The sequence below is a fragment of the Lepisma saccharinum genome, chromosome 13 (genome assembly GCF_977018435.1).
Source record: "Lepisma saccharinum chromosome 13, izLepSacc3.1, whole genome shotgun sequence".
NCBI classification, from domain to species: domain Eukaryota; kingdom Metazoa; phylum Arthropoda; class Insecta; order Zygentoma; family Lepismatidae; genus Lepisma; species Lepisma saccharinum.
The window spans coordinates 53,991,676-54,014,739 of NC_139241.1; the positions used below are offsets into that span (position 1 = coordinate 53,991,676).

General features: G+C 36.8%; 1 protein-coding gene across 2 annotated transcripts in view; it reads right to left on the reverse strand.

Annotated features, from left to right (window-relative positions):
* Positions 1 to 23,064, reverse strand: part of Lrp4 (LDL receptor related protein 4) — a 411,647-nt gene that overhangs the window by 48,638 nt on the left and 339,945 nt on the right. For both annotated transcript variants that reach the window (XM_083134187.1, XM_083134186.1), the window contains exons 6-12: positions 20,780 to 20,930; positions 12,479 to 12,644; positions 11,802 to 11,934; positions 10,353 to 10,536; positions 7,719 to 7,872; positions 6,665 to 6,874; positions 108 to 289 (exon numbers count right to left, since the gene is read on the reverse strand). In XM_083134187.1, coding sequence (XP_082990313.1) covers positions 108 to 289; positions 6,665 to 6,874; positions 7,719 to 7,872; positions 10,353 to 10,536; positions 11,802 to 11,934; positions 12,479 to 12,644; positions 20,780 to 20,930 — 1,180 coding nt within the window. The remainder of the gene's footprint in view (positions 1 to 107; positions 290 to 6,664; positions 6,875 to 7,718; positions 7,873 to 10,352; positions 10,537 to 11,801; positions 11,935 to 12,478; positions 12,645 to 20,779; positions 20,931 to 23,064) is intronic.

Below are 23,064 nucleotides of genomic sequence, written 5' to 3' on the forward strand. Positions count from 1 at the left end.
GTTCATCATTCATCCTCGTGATTAACCCAAGGGGTACAAAACAAAGAAAAAATAACCAAAATAGGAATATTAATCAAAAATTGTATCAATTAATGGCAAAACTATACCTTCTTTCTCCCTGTGCCATCAAAATTTGCTGATTCAATAACATGATGCTTGGCATCGGCCCAGTATAGCCTATTTACGGTGTAATCTACTGTTAAGCCATTTGGCCAGAACACGGACTCTGTAACAATGCTCATCCGATTGCTTCCGTCCATTTCACACATTTCAATTTTTGGATTTGGTCCTGAAAAAAGAAGAAAAAGAAAGGAGTGCATTCAGATACAAATATAACACAAAATAAACTTATCATTCAATTTAGCAATCAGGTACAATATTGCGTGTGAAAATACATATATTCTGTGGAGGAGAGAAAATCTGTAGTAGAACTGTAGTAGACCTCCATGAACTTTGTTTCAAGAAAGTTAAGAAAAAATAAGGGTCAGTTATGTCTATGAATATGTATTGTCTGACAGAACCTTGAATGATAGATTGAGTTGGTGTTTTAAGTCCACTTTATGCACATTAAGGCTAATTGGGACTGGACCAAAAGTTTAAAGTGGGATCCGAACCACTATGCACCTCCACTGAGTATCGAACCTGGGACCCTTTGATTACAAGGTGATGGTGCTACCACTGCACTATCAGGGAGGCCTTTGTCTTACAGAAGCAAATTATGCTTGTAATCAACTCATTACAAGGGACAGTCAAATTAAAACCCTAATATGTTTTCTGTTTCTTATCTAGTAGATTTCTGTATGTAGAGGTGCACAAGTTTACTGCATTTATCATAGATCCATTGCTGATCCACATATACAAGTATTATCATGTCTGAGTTAGTGCCTCAAGAAGAAGAAGAATATTTGGAATCTATAGATACCTGGAATTTTCTATTGGTTCCAATTGAAATTTCAATTGGATTGAATTGGTTTCAAATGGAATGAATCAGATTCTATCAGATGCCTAATACAGCTATGTGAATGTATTGGTTTCAATCAGAAACTCAACTGAAACTAATTGGAAAATCAAGATAATTTCTAATTGGTGAATTGTATCCAATTGTAAGTTTGTATATATTGTAGAATCAATATGTTATAAATTCATTTATTGACTCAAAGCATAGGTAGTTTAATTCTTGACACCACATTTCCTGTAATTTAGAAGTTCTTTGGAAAAACAACACATTTGATCTGAATTTCTTCTGAATTCTAATACATACTACTGAAGTCAGATTTATATCAAATAAATACCTAAGAAGAATTATTTCTTAAGAACAAACTCAACCTTAAAGCAGCTAGTAGTTGGAATAAATGTTCATTTTAGTTCTTGTTTTCTTGCAAAATGGAATGTCCATGGTAAATCTTGTGTGTATGTAATGCAATTGGAAAAATGAGGAATCTTTCGATCAACTAAGTCGATCTCGACGGTGTTTTGTTTGTTCATCACCTTTTCAAGTGTGGGTCAGACTCTTTGTTTAACCTAATGTTTAACAACATGTCAATTTATGACTGAAGCAGCATGTTTTTCGATATTCTATAAGTGTGTTAAACACAATGAAGCTACAGAGTTAAAAACGTTCATATATTTGAAAAGTTTTGTATGTGAAAGTTTTTCTAAGTTACAAATTCCAAATGCTTTACCAGAGATTTATTTTAGTTGTTTTATATGATTTCTCCATCGCATGTACAGATGTATAGATAAGAATTTTTCATAAGCAATTTATTGAAAACAATAAAATACTTTCCAATAGAAACCAATTCATTACAATTGACCAATCGTTCCGACTAACCAATCGGTTCCGATAGACCAATCAGTTCTGATAGTGTGTATAAAAACTCATATTTGCTATTTGAACCAAATGGAAAAATTTCCAGCTGGGTGTGCAGTCACTTTTGAGCCACCATGAAGGTCTTTCCACCCATCTGAGTGTGGACTGAGGACACTGTCGAACTTCCTCCTCCATTTGTAAACTTGGTGGCATGATAAGCACGCATAGAGACATCGACTTTTCATTTGCCATAGGATGTCTAAGTTATAGGCTTCCAAAGAGCAAAAAAACAGTCCTCTTTGCTGATGCATGTGTATGCAGGAGGCGCCATCTTGAAAATTACAAGAATGGTGTTGTGAAGCTCACATGGTCAATGTTGCACCCTTGAGGTCATTTTGTAAATAATAGTTGATACCTCATGTAAATTTCAGCTGTTTACAGTCTGTCCCAGTAGCGTACACAGGATTTCATCAAGGGGGGGAATTATATCTAAAACTTTCTCCAAATTCACATTACCATTGTTTTATTATACTTTAATTAAATAATAATACTCATAATTAATTAATAATACTTATAATTAATTAATTAGTTGAATTACTACTAATAATACTACTAATACCACTACTACTATTAAGTAGTAGAGATCTACAGAAATATAGTATGTATGAAAGCAGTAAAACGAAATTAATTTCTAGTAATTCGATTTTTAACAAATTCTAGAGCATTTTTTCTTTCTTACGAAATAATTGTCTACTTAACGAGATGAGACATTTTAAGTGTGAAGAAAATCCATAAAAACAAGAAAATATATTAAAATAAATTGAAATAATCAAAGTACGGAACACATCCAAGAAGCTGCGGGGGTCTGGTCAGTAGGGCATCTGACAACCATGCAGAAGATCTGGATTCGATTCCCGGAATTGGTTGTAATTTTTCCGGCTTTGTCGCCGCATAAATATCCCCGATAATTCACATCTGGATTGTCTCACTGTTATTACCAACAAAACATTTTACAATAATAAAGCTTATTGTCGTTTGATTTCAGAAATTCAAACGTGCCGCGGGAAGGTGGACTGGTGACTGAGTTATTCTTGTCGGCCTAGCCTTTGTCTATACATTAGCCGCTTTCAACGAACCAAGAACTTTCTTTAGTTAATGCTCATTGTTCACACAAAAAATAAATGATCATTGAACATTGTTGCAGCAGAGATACAAAACAACTTTTTTCTCTTTAAAATCATAGTTGCCCTTATACATTATTTTCAAGAATTCGTGTTTATTTTCAAGGCATTCACTCTTAAAGACGCGTGTTTGGAATGCTGTCCTTTTCTCCGTGCTGCATGGGAATAATAATTCAAATTATATTATTATTATTATTATTAGTAGTAGTAGTAGTAGTAGTAGTACTGTCGCAGGTCCTTGACAGTGATAAATTGGTCATTTTTATTTTTTCCACAGCATTTTTCATAATATTTCAAAAGCTCAAGGGGGGGGTTTAAACCCCGTAACCCCCCCCTTGCGTACGCCACTGGTCTGTCCTGTAATTTTTGTCAGACTTTCAAGGTATTCCTTTGACTCTTTTGTAGTAAAGTGTAATAAAGCCAACAAATCTGGTATCTGGATATAAAATTATCCAGTGCCTGCTTTGAAAGCAACAAGTAGTCTGAAGGATCCAAACATCCAGATAATGTCTATATATAGGGTGTCATTTTAATGGCATCCACGGACTACGTATAGAGTGCATCAAAACAAACAACTTTTCTCAGTAACATTTTTCTCATTGGTGCGTCGTTTTGGTGCTACAGCCATTTAAGTAAGCCAATTTTGCTGCCTGAAAGCTGGCAACCCAACACAACATTTGATCGCATCTGTGACGTCATTTCCTGCAGTGATACAGTGCATGGCAGTGTTGCAAGGAACACACAAATTTTGGGGAAAATGACAAACTGCCAACCACATTATGAGCTGAGAATCGAAGACAGGAACGCGTCCAATAGACCAAACATGTAGGGTAACATAGCCTACCAGCCAGAAGACCAAGAGTAATCTCAGGGGAAGGTGGAAGTGATCCAACGATACGAAAAATGGTAGAAAAACAACTTATTCAAAATGAAGTGACAATATCAGATTTTGTCTCTTAACCTGATGAAGGGATCAGTGGAATCCTGAAACATAGTTTTTGTTAAAATCAATACTCACTAACGTAAGTACCTTTATGTATCTACATTTTATTGTATACTAACATATTAAACGTGAGTAAGTCCCACAAGCACTAAATATGAAATATGAATAGCCTACACGTCAAATATGTATATTCATCATCAACAAATTTTATTAGACTTACAGTTTACATATGGCTATTTATGCCCAGCTACATGTCAAATATTTGCAAATCTCATTGTAAGGTTGATATCTACAGGTTTGTATATCCATTTGTTCTGATAATTACATGTGTTGTAGTTGTAGTATTGTGGTGCTGATAACGGAAGTATCCGATGTTCACTTTGTTACATAAGGCTAAAACAGGTACAACCACAGTAACAACCTAATCATGAATCAGCAGGGAATATACTGCCATGTTCACAGTTGAAACGATTACATTGTATCCGGTGCATAGATAAACCCAGTCCTCGGAGAGCTTGTTTCACTACTACTTATATCCCTTTCTTTTCAACCATTTTTGTCCCTTGCCACATAATGCCTTAAATATACATTACATTATGTGTTACTTACCATTGTCACAGACAACCAGTATCAGAAGGACGAAGTGGATAGACTAAACTGTGATGCCAACTGGGCAACAAGATTTTTAAGTATTTAACATGTAGGCTGAGACAAAATTCGATATTGCCACTTCCTTTTCAATACATTGTATTTCTACCATTCTTCTTATCATTGGCTCACTTCCTGTTGGGTTGCAGAATGTGTTTCCTCGCTTTGTTTTATGGTAAAAAATGTGGCTGATTGTAGCAATGCCATTTCTCACAAAATATGTGTGTTCCTGGCAACCCTGGCACGCATTGCTTCACGACAGGAAATGACATCTCAAACGCAATCAAATGTTGTGTTAGGTTGCCAGCATTCCGGTGGCAAAACAGGCTTTCTTGAACAACTGTAGCGCTGAAATGACGCACCAACGAGAAAAATGTTACTGAAAGAAATTGTTTGTTTTAATGTCCTCTATACCTTTCTGTGGTCCATGGGTACCATTAAAATGACACCCTGTACATCTGTCAAAAAAGTACCAGGAATTGTTAAATAAAACGCACAATTTTAATTTATTCATCAATATTTATTTTGTCGCCTTCAAAGTAGGCCTCATTTGATGCAACCCACATATGCCAGCATTTTTTCTAGTCTTCAAAACACTTTTTATAGGCGCTTTCCGGTATGGCCTTCAGCTCCTTCCACGAATTTTGCTTTATGGCTTCAATCGAGTCAAAACGGGTACCCCGGAGCGTCAATTTTAGTTTCGATGGCATAAAATAATCACACGGGGCTAGTTCTGGTGAATACGGTGGTTGATCGATGGTATTTATTGTGTTTTTGGCCTTAAATTCGTTCACAACTGTTGCTTTACGCGATGGCGCATTATCGTCGCGTAAAATCCACAATTGTTCTTCCACAAATCTGGCCGTTTCTGATGGATTTTCTCATGCAAACGCTTCAATACAGTCAAATAGTATTCTTTATTGACTGTCTGTCCCTCTGAAACGAATTCGTGCTCCACCAAACCATGAATATCGAAGAAAACAATGAGCATCACCTTGACTTTTGAGCGACTTTGACATGCTTTTTCGGTTTCAGATCGTCTTTTGTCCTCCATTCTGATGACTGTTGACTTGTTTGCATGTCAAACTCTTAGACACATGTCTCGTCACCAGTTATGATGTGTTCCATGAATGTGGGATCAGAATTGCACGATCCAGCATGTCTAAAGAGACCTGCTCACGGTACTGTTTTTGAAGAAAATTCAGCTCTTTTGGAACAAGCCGTGCGGCGACGCGTCTCATGCCCAATATATCCACCAAAATCAAACGAACAAACTTGTGAGAGATGTTAAGGTCACTAGCTATCTCTTTTAAGCTGGAATGGCGATTATCGAGCAAAATTTCCTTCACTTTTTCGATGTTTTCATTGGTTGAAGAGGTCGAAGGTCGTCCAGAATGAGGCACGTATTCGACGATCTCTCGGCCCTCCTTGAACGCTTTGTACCACTCGTAAGCTCGTGTTTTTGATAAAACTGATTCACCATAAGTATTTTCTAACATTTTTAGCAAGTCAGCACACGAAATTCCGTTCGTAACACAAAATTTAAGGCAAACTCTTTGTTCAATAATTTCGTTCATTGTAAAAATCGTGATGCACTACTGAAGTGGACTGATTCAACCAGCTGCTGTAAACAAACTGGTTGACAGATCGCGCTCAAGTTTGGTATAGTAATTAAGTACAGTGCTACCAACTTACGGAAAAAAAAGATTTTTAAAAAATCATTAGCGTGGTCCTTTTAAATTACAAATTGTCAGTACTTTTTTGACAGAATAGTATATCTTGATAATCATATTTGCATAATCAATATAAAAGAAATCAAAAGAATGAAAATATGCAGAGACATTGGATGATGGATAAATAAATATTACTATCTGGATTTGAAAATAAAAATGGTAGTAAATTTGCTGAAGAAAAATCCCATTCATATAATTGCATTATGATCTAGTAACATGTAGCAATGAATGCACTTGGTTTGTTCAGTCTCAAGCTCCAGTTTTGCTAATATAGAAGTGGATTATTGCATGTTGAACATTTTAAAAAGAATAATACAGTGTGGGTAATATATTGTGCAAATGCCCTTACCCCAATCTGTCCAGAACACCAGTGCTTCTCCTGGGTGGACAGCTATTGCACGAGGTTTATCCAAATCATCGGCTGCCACTGCAGTTCTACGACTTCCGTCAAGTGTAGCAACCTCGACTCTCCGTGTTCCAGAATCAGTCCAAAACAACAGGTTATGAACCCAATCAAGGGCTACACCTCCTGGGCTCTCTAAACCCCAACGAATTACATCTAAAAGAAAGGAACAATTAGTTAGTAATTAGGAAATTTAAATATTTTATTGTGTTCACTTGTTTTTGTTTTTTTTTCAATTCAAGTAAAACATGCAACCATCTATCAAAGAGCACCAGCATTTCAGCATTTACTGCAGGTTTGTTTTTCTTTAACCTAGAGTAGTATCATAAGTATTATTAAAACATTGTCTAATTTATGAAATCAAACACATTGCTTATTCCTTATGTAATTTGGGGTTTGGATTTCTAGTGCTGCTAAATGGTGATGAAATCTTTAAATATAATGGAAATAATAAAAAATTATGAATACCTAGGAAACAATAATATTCTCTCTATATAACAGGTGCGGCAGTGAAACGGGCGATTTGGCAACCCTGGAAATAGCAAGTTACGTAAGGAATGAGATAACGGGAGTGGTGTCATCTGGACAACAAACCTAGACTAGACACAAGATGACACCACTCCCGTTATCTCATTCCTTACGTAACTTGCTATTAGGGGGTTGCCAAATCGCCCGTTTCACTGCCGCACCTGTTACTTCTAATATTAGTAAATTTTGAGTATAGTAAGAGGTAAAGATTGTAAGGTAAAGGAATGATTCACCAAAGCATAATTTATAACTTGAATTCAGTTGATTCAAAGAATAACATTACTGAGTTATGGAGAGGAAAATAGTTTATAAATAGGAATAATTTCTGGTTAGACATTAAAATATGAAGCAAATTTCTTATCTACCCCAAATCACTAAAATCTATGCTATCATCAGTTATATTTAATTCAGTGTAAATGCATTTGATTTTGCCTAAATGCGATTAATTCGTTGTACAAAAAGTAAATCTTACCTTCTGTTTGTGTTCCATTCAAAGTTGCTCTTTTAATGATATCAAGTGACACATCTGACCAAAATATTAGGTCAAGTTCGTAATGATAATCCAAGGCTATTGCATTGTGAAGTCCTTTCAGAATTGCTGTGTATTTAACATTGTTCAAGCTCACCTGCAAAAAATTAAACATATGTGTATTTAGTTATTTCTCTAACCAATTTCTTTTTCAGTTCAATTTATTTCCCAAACATGACAATGGAACAATCTCTCTGTCAGTTTGACGAATATTATACCAGTCTAAAGATAAATTAAAGGATATGCTTTATAGGAATTGATGATATAAAATATTTTCAAATGAAACATGTGCAGGTGCTGTAATGACCATCAGTGTCAACAAGTGGATGATTGTGGTGCCACTGTAAAGGTTCACGAGAGTCTCCAGAAATTTCTGTAGGAAGGGTCAAGGCATTTAGATAGCCTTGAATAGTACAAATAATAACAATAATTATAATTATCATGTTTATGATTATTATTATTATTGTTACTATTATTAATTTTATTATATCCTGTCACTATATTATTATGTCAAATTATTATATCCAGCACAATTGTATTTATTATTATTTTACATTTCATCCAGTTATTGTACTGAAATGCGTAGCGATCTTTCACATAAAAATTTAAGTTTTGAAATTTTTAAAATTGTAAAAGCATTTATTCTTTAGTTGAGTGTTTTATTACACTCCATTTTTTAATTTATTTATTTTTACTTAGTTATCTGTTCAAGTAATTACTAACTGAACTTTATTTTCATATTAACAATAAAAATAATAAGCTTTGGGTTTTTTTGGCTTGATATTAATGATGCCAATTACCATGGGGATTAATGGATCTGCACTGCTCAACCCCCACCCTTCCTGACACATGTAAAGATTGACTTTTTATTGGACCAATTCAGTGTGTTTAAGGTGTATGTGTGAAGCAAAAGTAGGCAATGTAATAAAGTATTATTTCAAGCAGGATCAAAGACTTGTAATTCAGTTTAATTGTGAGGAGGGTACTTCACAGTGCACAACTTGCAGTATCACAGTTACTGTACTGAATAGTAGTACTGAGCCTACAAATTTGCCAACAGGATATAAGGGGGTGGCCCATCCTTAAGGCACTAAAATGTTAACCTCTTTTCCATCAAGTACACTCTGAACTGCATTATTGCAGGGTAACGAGGCTCTGGTGCCTGAACTCACAACTTCTATAATCTCTGTAGTGTTTTGTTTTTCGTCATCCATATGTGTTTGTGATTGTCCCTTCATCCTTCTCCATCCATAAACGTCCAGAAGGGGTGTTCAAAAGGGGGCATGCATATCCTGGAAAATGAAAGTCAACCAACACACACAAAATATAATTTCAGCCAAAGTAATATATGTCAATAATTGAATGGGCATTGCAAGCACATGCTAACTTCAAACTATAGCAATGTTTTTTGAGGGGACAACACAATTACAGAGGAATATGTACCTCATTTGACAGAAAAAATACATGTCTTGCCTCTACCTGAAAATATCTTACGGATGTCCATGCATTCATCCCCTTCATCACAATTAGCCAAAAGTGTTAAAAAAACAACTATGTAAAAATAATCAAGATTAAATCAAATCACAATTCTTAATAATTTCTAGTGGGACATACTAGATTATCCCCATGTAAGTCCATTATTGATTGATTTGCTTTATTTAACTTCACTTTTTGTGCCACTTTTGGCTAATTTGCAAAGATGGAGATGAGTGACGATGTGATGAAATTGATGAATGGACACTGACAAACATCCATCTCCAGGCCAGGATTCGAACCTGGGACCCCTGGCACTGGAGTGCTAACCACTCCACCATGGAGACCAGCCATGTAAGTCCATTATGTCATCCTGTAACTTTCACATCTTTAAATAAGTGAAGAACAGCTTGAAGGGGTGTTGGATCACCTCACATCATGACATGTGAAACACGATGCAACTGTGCTTCTTCATTGATGGCATTAGGACTGGATTTAGATGCGTAGAGGCCTCAGGCTAACATAATCATGAGACCCTACATACAATTTCAGTTTTAGCTTTTAGGCTGCATTATATTTCAATGTAATGAAATGATAACTGTTATGTAAACAAGAATTTCTTTCTTGAATTAGTGACATTTCAACACATATGCATGGTATTTTTATGAAGTCCTATATCTCTTATTTGCTACAAGTAACAATGTTTATCCTTTACACATGTAAATAATACATTTTTGTTATGAGAATCAAAATAGGAAGTGTCTGTTGGTAACAATTGATGAAGGTATGTCAAGTGTTAGTTATATATTTTACATTTTTAGCACATATCAAATATATTTTTTTATTTTGTTTGTGGCTTTTCTTACAGCAATCTTCTCAGAGGTAGCAAAATTTTTGCAAAGCATCCCCCAGGAAACTCCAAGGCTTGGCCAAACACCCCCCCCCCCCCCCGCAAGCATTTTTCACTTCAATTGCTGCCCTGGACAAAATATCCAAATCTAACAATAAAACTTCAATGAACCTAGTGCGTGACAAAAAGAGAAAGAGAGAAGTCACTCGAAACGAAAGACAGTCGATAATTCACCGCCAAACCCATGTACTTACCTGCCTAATATCAACTCTGTTAGCAAACAACAGAGATGGAGATGGTCCGAGTGCTTTGCAGGATCTGCCATCTGGACGTAAGACATATCCATCTGCACAGTCGCATGTATATGATCCGGCTGTATTGTTGCAAATTTGGCTGCAGGGTGCATCACCCAAGGAGCATTCATCTAAGTCTTGGCAACTGAAACGACATTGAAATTGTTGCAGAGGGGATACCTATTCAATCGCTTAAATATATGGAGATTTCACACTGAAGTGACAACAAGCGACGTGCGTCACTTTAGGATTTCACCAATCAAACACAGGCTTGTTGAACCTGTCATGCTGCTATGGCGTAAAATGTTGCTGTTGATTCCCTTCTTCCCTGTCGCTTCAGTCTAAAAGCTCCAATACGCACAGAAGGAAGTTGAAGAAAATTGGGAAAGTGGGGAGGAACCTCTAAATAACAATACAAAAGAAAAGAGAGTAACAAAATAGGCAGAAATCAATTAACATTAGAAAATAACAGGAATATATTTTTATAATTTGTAACACTTAACACAGTTTGGAGACACACATCTGAAAGTTTATCAAACATATATGAGATTATACTGTAATGACTGAAAAAATAGTTTCATCAATTAAAACTATATTTGAAACTAATCTAATTATAAAGTATCTCTTTAATACTATTTTAACCTGAAAAAGTAGGAAGGATTTGTTCTTAGAATGGGAGGAAGGACAAGTATATAATGTAATTGTAAGACATCTATCTTACTGTCACATTTGTGTGGCAACATCTTCAACCACTTACACTACACTTTTATTCAAAGGGGAGGGGGGAATTAATTACACGAAGTTTATAAGCTTTGTGCAAACATAATTGTTATTAATGTTATAATAAATATTCATAAATCCTTACTGTGTTTTATAGTTCTGAAAAAAATATTTTTTACACAATATATCAACTACAACATTCGGCTGGCCTCTGTAGTTTAATAGGTTTACGTAGCCATGAAACTATTCAGAATATCTAAGAAACATCTAAAGCAAACTACGCGAATTCTCTAGGAGGAATTCCAAGCATATGTAATTTTTCAGATTTTGGAATATAGTGGTTTTTCAAAAGGAGTGGAAAATTCGAGTGTTGCCTAGTGGAAGGGATATGAACTTTCAGCTTAACAAAACATACATGCACAAACTGTTTGAGTTCCTCGATCGTTCTGGACTGGTTTCATTAACGTAAGTTCATTAGTTTACTTGCAATAAATTTTTGTAACCCTCAACTATTTATGAAACACCCAGTATTTATAATGTATCATCAGTTATTCCAATATTATTAATTCATTATAAAAATAGTATTTCTGTCACATAATTATATCAAATTCTGGTATATGTGCTAGTTTTATTAGATCAAAAAAACTATTACAGGGTAAGTAAGAATGGTGCATATTGAGGCATTCCTACCTGTGACCATCCCCTCTGAGTCTATATCCTGGTTGGCAACTGCATGCATCTTCCCCATCAAACGTTGTGACGCAAATTTGTTCGCATTTACTATTTGGTGCACAATCTTTCTTCTTTGGACAGTTTCTTTCATCTACCGAGAAAATAAAGCAGTGTATTACATCCCAATATAACAACTAATACAAGCAAATTTTCAATTGCCATTATACGCCAGAAAATTTAACCTGATTCGGCTCCAGCCAAAACTTCCCTGTCAACAGAGAATGTCTGCAGACGACAAAGATGCTTTCGGTGGGAGCCAAACCTCGTTAAATCTTGTATAATATCCACGATGAGTTTCTGTACTTTCAGAATAATATACTCTTAGTCCGTGAAACTATGAGTTTTCTTCCAAACTTTATTAACACTTTAGTGATACAACTGTTACACATGTTCAGCCGGCTCGATGGCTGAGCACATTAAATGGTTGACTGTCAATCTCACCACCAAAGTCCCTACGTTTGAATCCTGAATTAACAAATATACAAATACAAACTATTAATTATTGCTAGGAAAAGTTCCTATGCCTGTTTCTTATAGCCCCAAATGTTCATTTTCATCGAAAAAATTTGGTTAAAGGAGAATATAATTAATGTAAATAATTAAAAGTTCTGTAAAGAAAATGAAATACGCTCTACCTTCTGCCTTGGGGCAGTCCTTTTTGCCATCACATACATGTTTCTTCCCAATGCATTGATTTGTCTCATTTCCACAGCTAAATTCATCTTCGCCGCATGACAGATCACATTTTTCTTCATCTTCTCCATGTATGCAGTCTTGCATGCCATCGCAAAGCCAACTTTTCTGAAAATAATAAAAAGTGCCATGCTGAGCAATCAATGAATTCCATCTGAAAAGTGAGACTTGCTAGAATAATGACTGTTAGAGTTAACTAATTTGCAATTATTAAAGAGATTAAGTTAGGCTGTTAGCAGTGTTCGGAAAGTTACTTTTTAAAGGTAACTCAGTTACAGTTACTTGCTCCAAAAAGTAACAGAGTTGCAGTTACAATTACTTTTAGTTACTTTCTGCTGGAAATTTTCTTGCAAATAAATTACACACAATCAATAATCACTAGCTGCAATAAAATAATATGTGAAGACTTACATTTGTTTTATTTATGCTTCTGGTGCATAATATAAGTCTTCATATATTTATATTATCAGTATTGTATTTACAAAATTTCCATTGGGGGAGAGGAATTCTACTAACTATATGGAAACAGTACAAGGTAGTGATTTTATACCACTTATAGAGCTGTTCCTACTACTGTCTTCGCTAAATACTGCTTCCAACTGTCTGACAGAAAAGTGTGGCAAATGAATGGCAAAGACAAAAAAGTAACAAAATCGGCAATAATTTACGACACAATAAAAATTTATGTGTCGTAAAGTAACTGTTGAAAATATTACTTTCATTGAAAAAGTAACTGTTACAGTTACAGCTACTTGATTTTAAAAACAACTAGTTTCAGTTACATTTCTTAAAAAGTAACTGTTACTTGTAACTAGTAACTCCCAAACACTGGCTATTAGCCACTTGCACTTCTCCCGTTAGCTACATGGCATGATGCCGGAAAGCCATGCAATGGCAAAATGGGTTTTCTTTTTGTTGTTGTTGTTGTTGTTGTTGTTAATTTAGATCTCAAACAGGGAATTGATTTCATTTTAAATGCTGAGAGAGGAGCAATTTGCTCTTACATTAATTTATGAATTGTTTTTACTTTCACACGCATCTGCCATGTTTGCATACAAATGAAAAAAAAAGTATGAAGCCCACGAGTGTCTTACTGCAAAACTATATTTGTGTAGCAGAGTTTGAAAGTAACTAGTTACAAGTAATAGTTACTTTCTGATGAATTCTAACTGTAACTAGATACTTTTTTTTAAAGAGTAAGTAGCTTCAACTGTAACAATTACGTTTTTTCAATAGAAGTAGGCCTAATATTATCAACAGTTACTTTTACGGTTAAATTAAGACACTTCAATTGTTAACTTGAAAATTTGTAACATTGGCAAGACTTATACTTGGGAACTGTTTCCAACTGTGTATCTTCTCTGTATGCTAAGGTGAAAGGATTTTCGTGTATCCGCGCCTATTTTGTTGGCACCCCTAGATACACATCGCGTTTAATTTTTCACGTGAAACTTAAGAGGAATCAGGTATTTGCAGATGCGGATACAGATAATAAAAGTCAGGTTTCGTGCTAAATTAAAACTTCCATTGAAGTAGATAAATTCTTTCATCTGTATTGAAAGAACACTGTAAGCTATGCATTTGTGTGTTTGAGGGGGCGGGGGCAGGATTCGCGATGCTTTAAAGATTTACCCATAAGCCGTTGCAACCCAAAGTGCGGAGATCATCGCACGTCACTGAATAAACTTGATATTAGAAGCCACGAGGATTACATTACCATAAAAATGGTAAACGGTAGACCTGCCGTCTACTTTACTCTGTATTGAAGCCTCACTTAATCTGAAGCCAGGTGGGTGATCTCAAAAAGTACCCCCCTCCGCCCGACGTGACGAGGTGACCTTCTTCAAGGTCACTTGAAACACGATCTAACACAGGTCGACCCTCACGTTTCTCGATGTTACGGGTAGCAACATCCCTCCCCTCGCCGAACAGAAAAAAAATTGCTCTTTGTTTTAGAAAGAACGACTGGTAATGAAATCCAAATTGCTACCTTCTGCCTGTAGCTTCTTTGTAGATATGGAACCGCTTATAACGGTACAAGAGCTGCGTTGGAAGCCAGAAGTCTAAGAAAATTATTTACACATCAGAGGCGAAGATATAGTACAAGCAATGCACGCACTGCTTGCATAATTCGAATATCATTTAATGTACTTAATGTTCTAACCGTATTTAGTTTCCATCGCACTCGATTTCGCGAAAAAATGCGGCCGCAAACTCCCCCAGCAGCTCTGTAGCAAGCACCAGCCTCAATGCTTGCAGCCGTTCTGCGGGAAAATAAGGCCTCCGTAGGAGCAGCGTTGCCAACCCCTCAGCTACGAAAAGTGCTGTTCGAACTGTGAAATTATGCTAGAATGCCACCCAATTGTGCTAGGGCAGTATTAGTATTATTATTATTAACAATATATTTTATTACTATTTTCAGATGTTATATTTTATGCCACCCTAAGATCTATGTATTTTAAGTCGCTTTTTTGCCTTAGGGTCTCTGGGAGTAAGTACGACAATGAGGGTGAATGAAGAACTGATGAAATGGTCTATGGACTATGGGATGGAAAAAAACATAATTACATGTCCATACCTTACCAAGTGTCGAACTAGGGCATGTGGCTCAATATATTTGTAAAAATACTTCACACATTTTTTTCTAGCAGATGGGGAGAGGGAAGACGACATGACACAGTTAAGCGTCATTACCTTTCAATTACTGCAGGGTTTGGGGGGGGGGAGGGGGTTGGTGTATAATTCACAAATATCTTTCATATACTACTGCATTTTTTTGCATTATATGGAAGGACGTATTAACCCATTTCCACCTCCAACACCACCTTGCTAAAGACACACACTTTTGTGCTAGTTCTTTACAACTTTCAATTGCTCATACAATGCATTTCTATGTAAACTAACAATTTTTCCAAATAAAAAAAGGAAAGGAAAGGAAAAAAGGTGCTCACCAAACGAAAAAATAAAAACTGCCTTTTGGCCACTCCTTTCTATATTTCTGAGCATACGACTCCCATTTCTGGTTTAAAACCCCACGGTCTTTTTTTTCTATTATTACTTCTTTTGCAATTAGTACTCATTTTTCGAAATTGTGCCAAATATATTTTTATATTTTATATAAAAAAATTAAAAAGCAGGGGAAAAACACTCACAATACACTCAAACACACGCTCAAAAATATACTGAAAGATGCACGCAGGAAGAATTAAATGCTTCCGAAATGATAAGATGGCAAGTCGACTGAACCGAACCGAACACAAGCTGAAGACAAAGATGGTCAAAATTTGCCGACAAAGGAGGGCGTCACATGAGCTTTATTTGTCAACCCAACTTTCTACTAAACATTCCTCGCGAAAATACAGGCACCTCAAATGACTGACCACTTGTGTCGGTGTTGGGAAAGGACAAACTTTTGAGGGTGGGCCTCCACAACCCTCCTCTTCGATTTTATGGCAGGAAGATGTGGAAGAGATGAAAGGCGTTGGTGGGAGACAGAATCCGTGGGCCGTTTACTCTCTTTTGTTGGAAACATGTCCACTCCTGAAATAGAGATGTGCAGTTAATTTTATTTTTACTTCTTCAGAGCACTTTCCTTTGAGTTCAATATCTACCGATGGATGCAGATTATGCTAGATTTGGCTGTTATGCCAAACACAGGGTGCTAGGTGCCAAAGACGGTTAAATTATGCTAGGTTTAGCACCATTATGCTAGGGTTGGCATCGCTGCGTAGGAGTCACATGGCGAAGCGTGAAATTTTGGTGGAACCCGTCCACAAAGCTTCTACAAAAAGCTGTGCTTTCCGAGCTTGCGTGATTCCCGAAAATAGCCGAGTTCAACCGAAAGCAGAAGGATTCATCTATGGGTACGTTGCCAGCAAAAAACTAGTAACGAATATTTGTCTTCATGAACACGTAAACAAGATCGCAAATATAATAATAATTGTTAGTCATAAAATAACTAAAAGAAGTTATTATCACTGTTCTAAATTCCATATATATCATATTATATTACAAATTATTTTAGATTTCGCGAAATGTAAAACGCGTAAAAAAAGTTGACATTGGGAGTTGGGGCAGTGGAATTTCTGCACCCCCGTGAAGAGTTTTCTCAGGGAGGGAGGGAAGATTGGACGGACCTTGGTCCTGCACCCTGCTTCCTGGTCGGACCAGCTCAAATTACGCCAGAAGTGTTGACCGCTACCAGTGTTTGCAACTGCCAAATTATTTACGCAGTAATTCAAGTGAGCTCCTTCACAAATTTTACAATCAATAAATTGACTGCTTTTGAATAAAACTTGGGGTGAAAATAAAGCTATCTGAGAAAGAACTATCTACTGATATTTGTACATGGCATAGAAGTAAATCGTATACATTCTGCATATTATGAGCACAAGAATATGTTTTAATTATTGATTGATTGATTTGTTGTTTTAAGTCCACTTTATGCCCAGTAAGGCTAATCGGGACTGGACCTACAGTTTAAAATGGGATCTGAAACACTTGTGCCTCCACCGGGTATCGAACCCGGAACCCCTTGATTACAAGGCGACGACACTACCACTGCGCCATCGGGGAAGCCCGAATATGTTCTAAGTTCTATTATTATGACGCAAGTGGTGTTCCCAGGCTCTTTTTACGGTCCCCATTTTGTCATCTTTTCCTTCCTTTGACGTTTTTTCTTAGATATACTGGGCCAAAAGGGGGTTATGTCTACCATCCACCCCCCCCCCCTTCGTCCCGGGCACGCCATTGAATGACACTTTATTACTTAAATATTAATGTACATACTCGTTCTGCTGAAATGATTCTGATTCCTCCGCGTAATTTTTATCTCCAAACTGATATATCTTTCCTTTGTGACGGATAAAATTAAGGAAATAGGTTGGTATCACTTTCTGTTGTTTCAGAGATTTTCAAAGTGATCTTGTGTGGATGCTTGTATTTGCAGTTGTGGAAAGCGCGTGGGATAGTGTGAGTGTTTGTTGCTTCGTGTTTTGTGCTGTGAATTTATCGGAATGAACGCGTATTTAGGAACGGTTGATGTGAAGTGCGGGTGTATTATTGAGCAATTGAAAATTGCTTCGTTTAGCTCGAGAGAGATAAGTGTTAAAATGAAAATCGTGGAAGGGGGTCGACCAACACCGCATTTACCGGACTTAAAACAAGTTAGCCCAAGGGGCTTTGTGCGACATTTCCAAAGCAATTTGTACCACAAGAAGAATGGAGTATGAATATCGTCACTAAGGGTGGCATCCAATGGACCAAGAGTTTGAAATTTATTGTGGTGAGTACATCGTCTATGCATGTGTTTCTTTGCTTTGAAATGAATTTTTTATTGTTTGTGTTTAACTTTTTATTTAGTGTTTAAGTTACTCCAATGCGGTTTTTAGGATGCCCAAAAATACTAAATTACATCATGCAGCGTAAAATAAACAAATGATTCCCATATTTTTAATCTAAATCGGTTTGGTCACCGTTTGACCATATTAAATAATAATGAACAAATAAAGGTACTAATAAGTAAGTAAGAAATTCCGTCTCCCTTTAGTCGTATGCGGAAAGTTCGCATATGCAAAACGTTTAATATCATATGAATAACGTTACCTGGATTTTTTTTAAAAAGTAAATGTGACGTTTTCGGATCATATGGTTTATTTTTAGTACAGTCACTTTATTACGATATTTTGACAAATCCAGCGACTGGGTAAATGAGGCTATAAACCTTGAATCTTTCCCCTCGGCATGTCGTTGTACTACATGTTTTGTTGTACTGAAACATTGCTTGCCTCCTTCGTAAGACTACGCTTCGCTACTGTTACACATTCATCACAAGCTGCAGCAGAATCTACAAGCTAAGGGCAGTGTTGCCACAATATAAGAGCACAATTTCCCTTTCCAAGGGTAAAGTTTCCCTTTTTGCACCAATTTTTCCCTTCACCTAAGTAAATTATATAATAATAATTAGTAGTAGTAGTAGCAGCATTATTAGTGGTGGTGGTGGAAGCAGTAGTAATACGTATTTAAGTATTCCTTTGAATTTGTTGTTCGTTTGAATAAAAAATATTTTTAAATTTTTTCACATTTCAGTTTCATCACTTCCTGACCAGATGTCCCAGGTTTGAACCCTGGTGAGGAATCCATTTAATGGTTAATCCTCATGACCTCCTCGTTACTATTTATCCAAAGATGCATAAAGGCAACGTACAATAAACTTAAAGGAGGAGTAACAAGTAGGAATAGCAAAATAAATAACATAAAAATGTGGATATGAAATCCGAAATTAACATAAACTGTAATAACTGTAAAAAAATTTCCTGCAATTGTGGTATTTTTAATCGAAATTCCCTTTTCCCTTGTGGCTAAAATTTCGGTCCGAAGTTCCCTGCAAAAGGGAAATTTCCCTTCATGTGGGAACACTGGCTAAGGACATGCCCGGATTTATACATGTGGAAAACTGAGGCTAAAGCCCCTATCACACGGAACTGGATTTCTAGTTGGAATGCCCTAGTTGGCGATGAACTGACTTTCTGGGTAGTAATCATGGCCGCCTGGCTGACTGCTTGACTGGTTTTGAGGAATAGGACATGTTCTAATTGCTACTAACTTCTTCGACTAGATTCTGTGGAACAGCCAATCAGAGCAAAGTTTGGCCATGTGAAGATATTCTGTGAGTTTGTAAAGTAGCCTTTTTTTGTCTGTGGCTTCCGAGTGCATACAACACGAAAGGCATGTTTACAATTGAAAAAGCTAAAATTTTCTTCCATACGTGTATAGTAAACGTTGTAAAGTGTGTATTTTATCAGCGCCGTTTTTATCTACCTAAAACCATTTAATGCGATGCGATATTCCTCTCGGTTGGATAGTTATCGTATTTTAAAAGTGTGAAGTGATACGTTGTTTACATCTCGCGCGGCCGCCATTATGGGAACGAAAGACTATCGACAAGTACGGTGTAACAAGTACCGTGTGAGGCGAAAACTAGCAAATGGGTAGCCAGTCTAGCGTCAACAAGAGCATTCCAAATATAAATCCAGTTCCGTGTGATAGGGGCTTAAGAACATAGGAATCCACTGCCTATGGGGTAAAGTAAGGTAGTTTGTTAATTAGGTTTTTAGATACTCGTAGCATTTTGAAAGGAAGAGCAAGGGAACAAAATATATGTAGTGATGGAACTCTCACGAAAGGAAAATGTAATAGATAAACTGTAAACACAATTAAATTTCTCTGGACTAAAAATTCAATATTTTTATAGGCAAAAATAGCAAAAACTTTGTGTAGAATCGTGTTAAACCATAAATAGGGTCATTATCATTAAGCTGTAAATAAATATGGCTGCTAATATTTTGCAAACTATAATTTAAAAACTCGCCAAACTTCAGCTACAAAGTTACAATTATACCTATAGTGCATCCAGAATGTTTAATTATCACTGGAAGAATAATTATTATAGTTTCATTAACACACTCAACAAACTTTTCCAAAGTAGGTTCATATATACAGTATCAGACAAAGAAAAATGTATAGTTACATGTAATTTTTTATTTGATTTAATCAAACTGTTCAAACATTTTACACGGTCGATTACCAAGCCTTTCCATAAAAAATATATATATATGGCGGACATCAAGATGGCTGCCGACCATGCGGGTGACGTCAATGTGGTTCCCCCCTTGGCCTGATAACGATTGGTCATCGCCGTTTTCACGTTCCATGCCGCAGTGGCCTTGTACTGGGGGTGTTAAGTGACTTATTGAGCCATAACTTTGTGGTATTGTTAACTCTGCAACAATTAAAGTTAGGTGAAAACAAATGTCACAGTTGTTTTCCTGGTGAAATTCTAGCCCATTTTGATATGTCGCACGACCCCCTTCCCATTTAAATTTCTGAAGTTGAATTCAAGATGGCTGCCAACCATGCGGGTGACGTCAATGTGGTTCCCCCTTGGCCTGATAACGATTGGTCATCGCCATTTTCACGTCCCATGCCGCAGTGGCCTTGTACTGGGGGTGTTAAGTGACTTATTGAGCCACCCTGTATATCTATATGTACGGTGCCGAAAAACATACAACAATTTTAAACATGTTTTTTTAAAGCTATTTTAATAAAAAATCATCAAAAATTATTTTAAAAAAAATAAAGATCATGATTATTATGCACCTTGCTTACACCCCACCCCAGATGGAAAGTTTTTGATAAACCCCTACATTCGCCTGCACAAAATTTCCGAACAAGTCCCCGCTTACCAGGATGCAGTTCCCATTGTCGCAGACGAATTCGTCAGGTCCACATGTCCTCGGCGTCTTCTCCTCGCAGTCTTCTTCATCTTCACCGGCTTCACAGTCCCTCTCCTCGTCGCAACGCCATCTGTCGGGGATGCATTTCCCGTTGCGGCACCTGAAGGAAAAAATGGGACGTGTCTAAACATGATCAATTCAGTAGAGTTTTCTTTTTTTGCATCCCCGTACTGGTTCTTCTTGTTTGTTTTAAGTTCACTTTGAGCTCATAAAGGAAAAACTGGATTGGACCTCAGGCCCGTAGCCAGAATTGGTCTCCAGGGGGGGGGGGGCTCACAGGTTATCAGGGGGGCTAACCAAGTTTATTTTTCTAAAGTTTAACAGTATTAAATGAAGGTAAATTATGTGTCGCGGTCATTAAGTTAATGTAAAATATAAAATTTAGAGATTTTGAAAAAACTAGTATTTCTTATATCTTCTAAAGCATCTCTTGAAGTGTTAATTGTCTGGTAGTCACACCATCCCTTAATGCACACTCCATACTATTTTTGAGGACACAATTATTTATATCATACAAGAAAAAATGAACAATATTCACTTCACTCATAGTTCCTACCGTACATTCCACCCCCAGCAGACGCAATAAGACTCCCCTTGATTCCCAAAACTTGAGATCTATTGACATTTGATGCAGATGTGTTAGATCCGTGAAGCCAGACAGCCCCACCCATAACGGCACAAATTATACGACATATTCTAAAAATTAGTGCCGAATTAGTGCTATCAAAATAAGCAATCCAAAAAAATTAGTGCTACTTTAATATACCAGAGAAATGAAAATGATTCTGAGTGGGGCTAACTTCACAGTGGCCCCACCCACAACAGCACAAATTACGAAACATGTGCTACGATTTAGTGCTAAATTAGTGCTGATCAACCCGCATGAAAGAAAAATTAGTGCTATTAATACAAGCAAGTTATTAGAGTTTTATTGATTCCTTTGGTCTGTGCCGCCTGTGAAGCTAGCCCCACCCACAACACCCAACATGTTTAAATCCCTCGCCAAGATTTAGTGCTCAATTAGTACTAATCAACCCGTATGAAAGAAAAATTAGTGCTATTAATATAAGCAAGTTATTAGAGTTTTATTGATTCCTTTGGTCTGTGCCGCCTGTGAAGCTAGCCCCACTCACAACACCCAACATGTTTAAATCCCTCGCCAAGATTTCGTGCTAAATTAGTGCTAATCAACCCGTATGAAAGAAAAATTAGTGCTATTAATACAAGCAAGTTATTAGAGTTTTATTGATTCCTTTGGTCTATGCCGCCTGTGAAGCTAGCCCCACCCACAACACCCAACATGTTTAAATCCCTCTCCAAGATTTAGTGCTAAATTAGTGCTGATCAACCCGTATGAAAGAAAAAAAATAGTGCTATTAACACAACCAAGTTATTAGAGATTTATTGATTCATTTTCATTTTTCTGGTATATTAAAGTAGCACTATTTTTTTGGATTGCATATTTGGTAGCACTAATTCGGCACTAATTTTTAGAATATGTCTTATAATTTGTGCCGTTATGGGTGGGGCTGTCTTCACGGATCTAGATGTGGAAGGAATGTGGATGATGACATCAAAGTCACAGATGTCAAACGAGAGACTTCAACAGGGGTTGGGAAGGTACAGATAAAGAAGCTCCCCTCTGGAAGAAATTTCTAAAGTCTAGAACAGAGGTTCCCAAACTTTTTCGTTTCACGGCTCCTTTAGTATTTCAAGATTTTTCCACGGCGCCCAAGTCAGAATGTCAGCCTATCTAGCATTTGCAACGCTCAGTTCGTGTGGTTGGGTTGCTTCAAATTCACAAACATTTAGAAAAAAATCATGTCATTTCTGTGAAAATATTGCAACATTTCGCTGCTCCTATGCAAGCTAGCCACAGATACATAGGGCGGTGCGGCGCACACTCTGGGAACCACTGGTCTCCAGAATCTTCTAAATAGTTGCTCATAAACAAGATTGAACGAATATAACAGTTGCTGTTCATGTTCTGTGAATTCATCAAGTTGTGAGCCAAATAATATCTGCTGTCTACATTTTCACTCTTCGCTGCAAACAAATTAAAATACGAAATAGTTTTACTTAATGTCAAGGGGGCCAGTGGCAGTGCCAGCAAAGGGGGGGGGGGGTGAGCTCCCCTGGCCTGCTGGACCTACAGTTTAAAGTGGGATCCGAACCACTGGCGTAAGCAAAGGGGGCTGGAATTGTAAAGATGGATAGCTGCGTTCTGGGGGGAG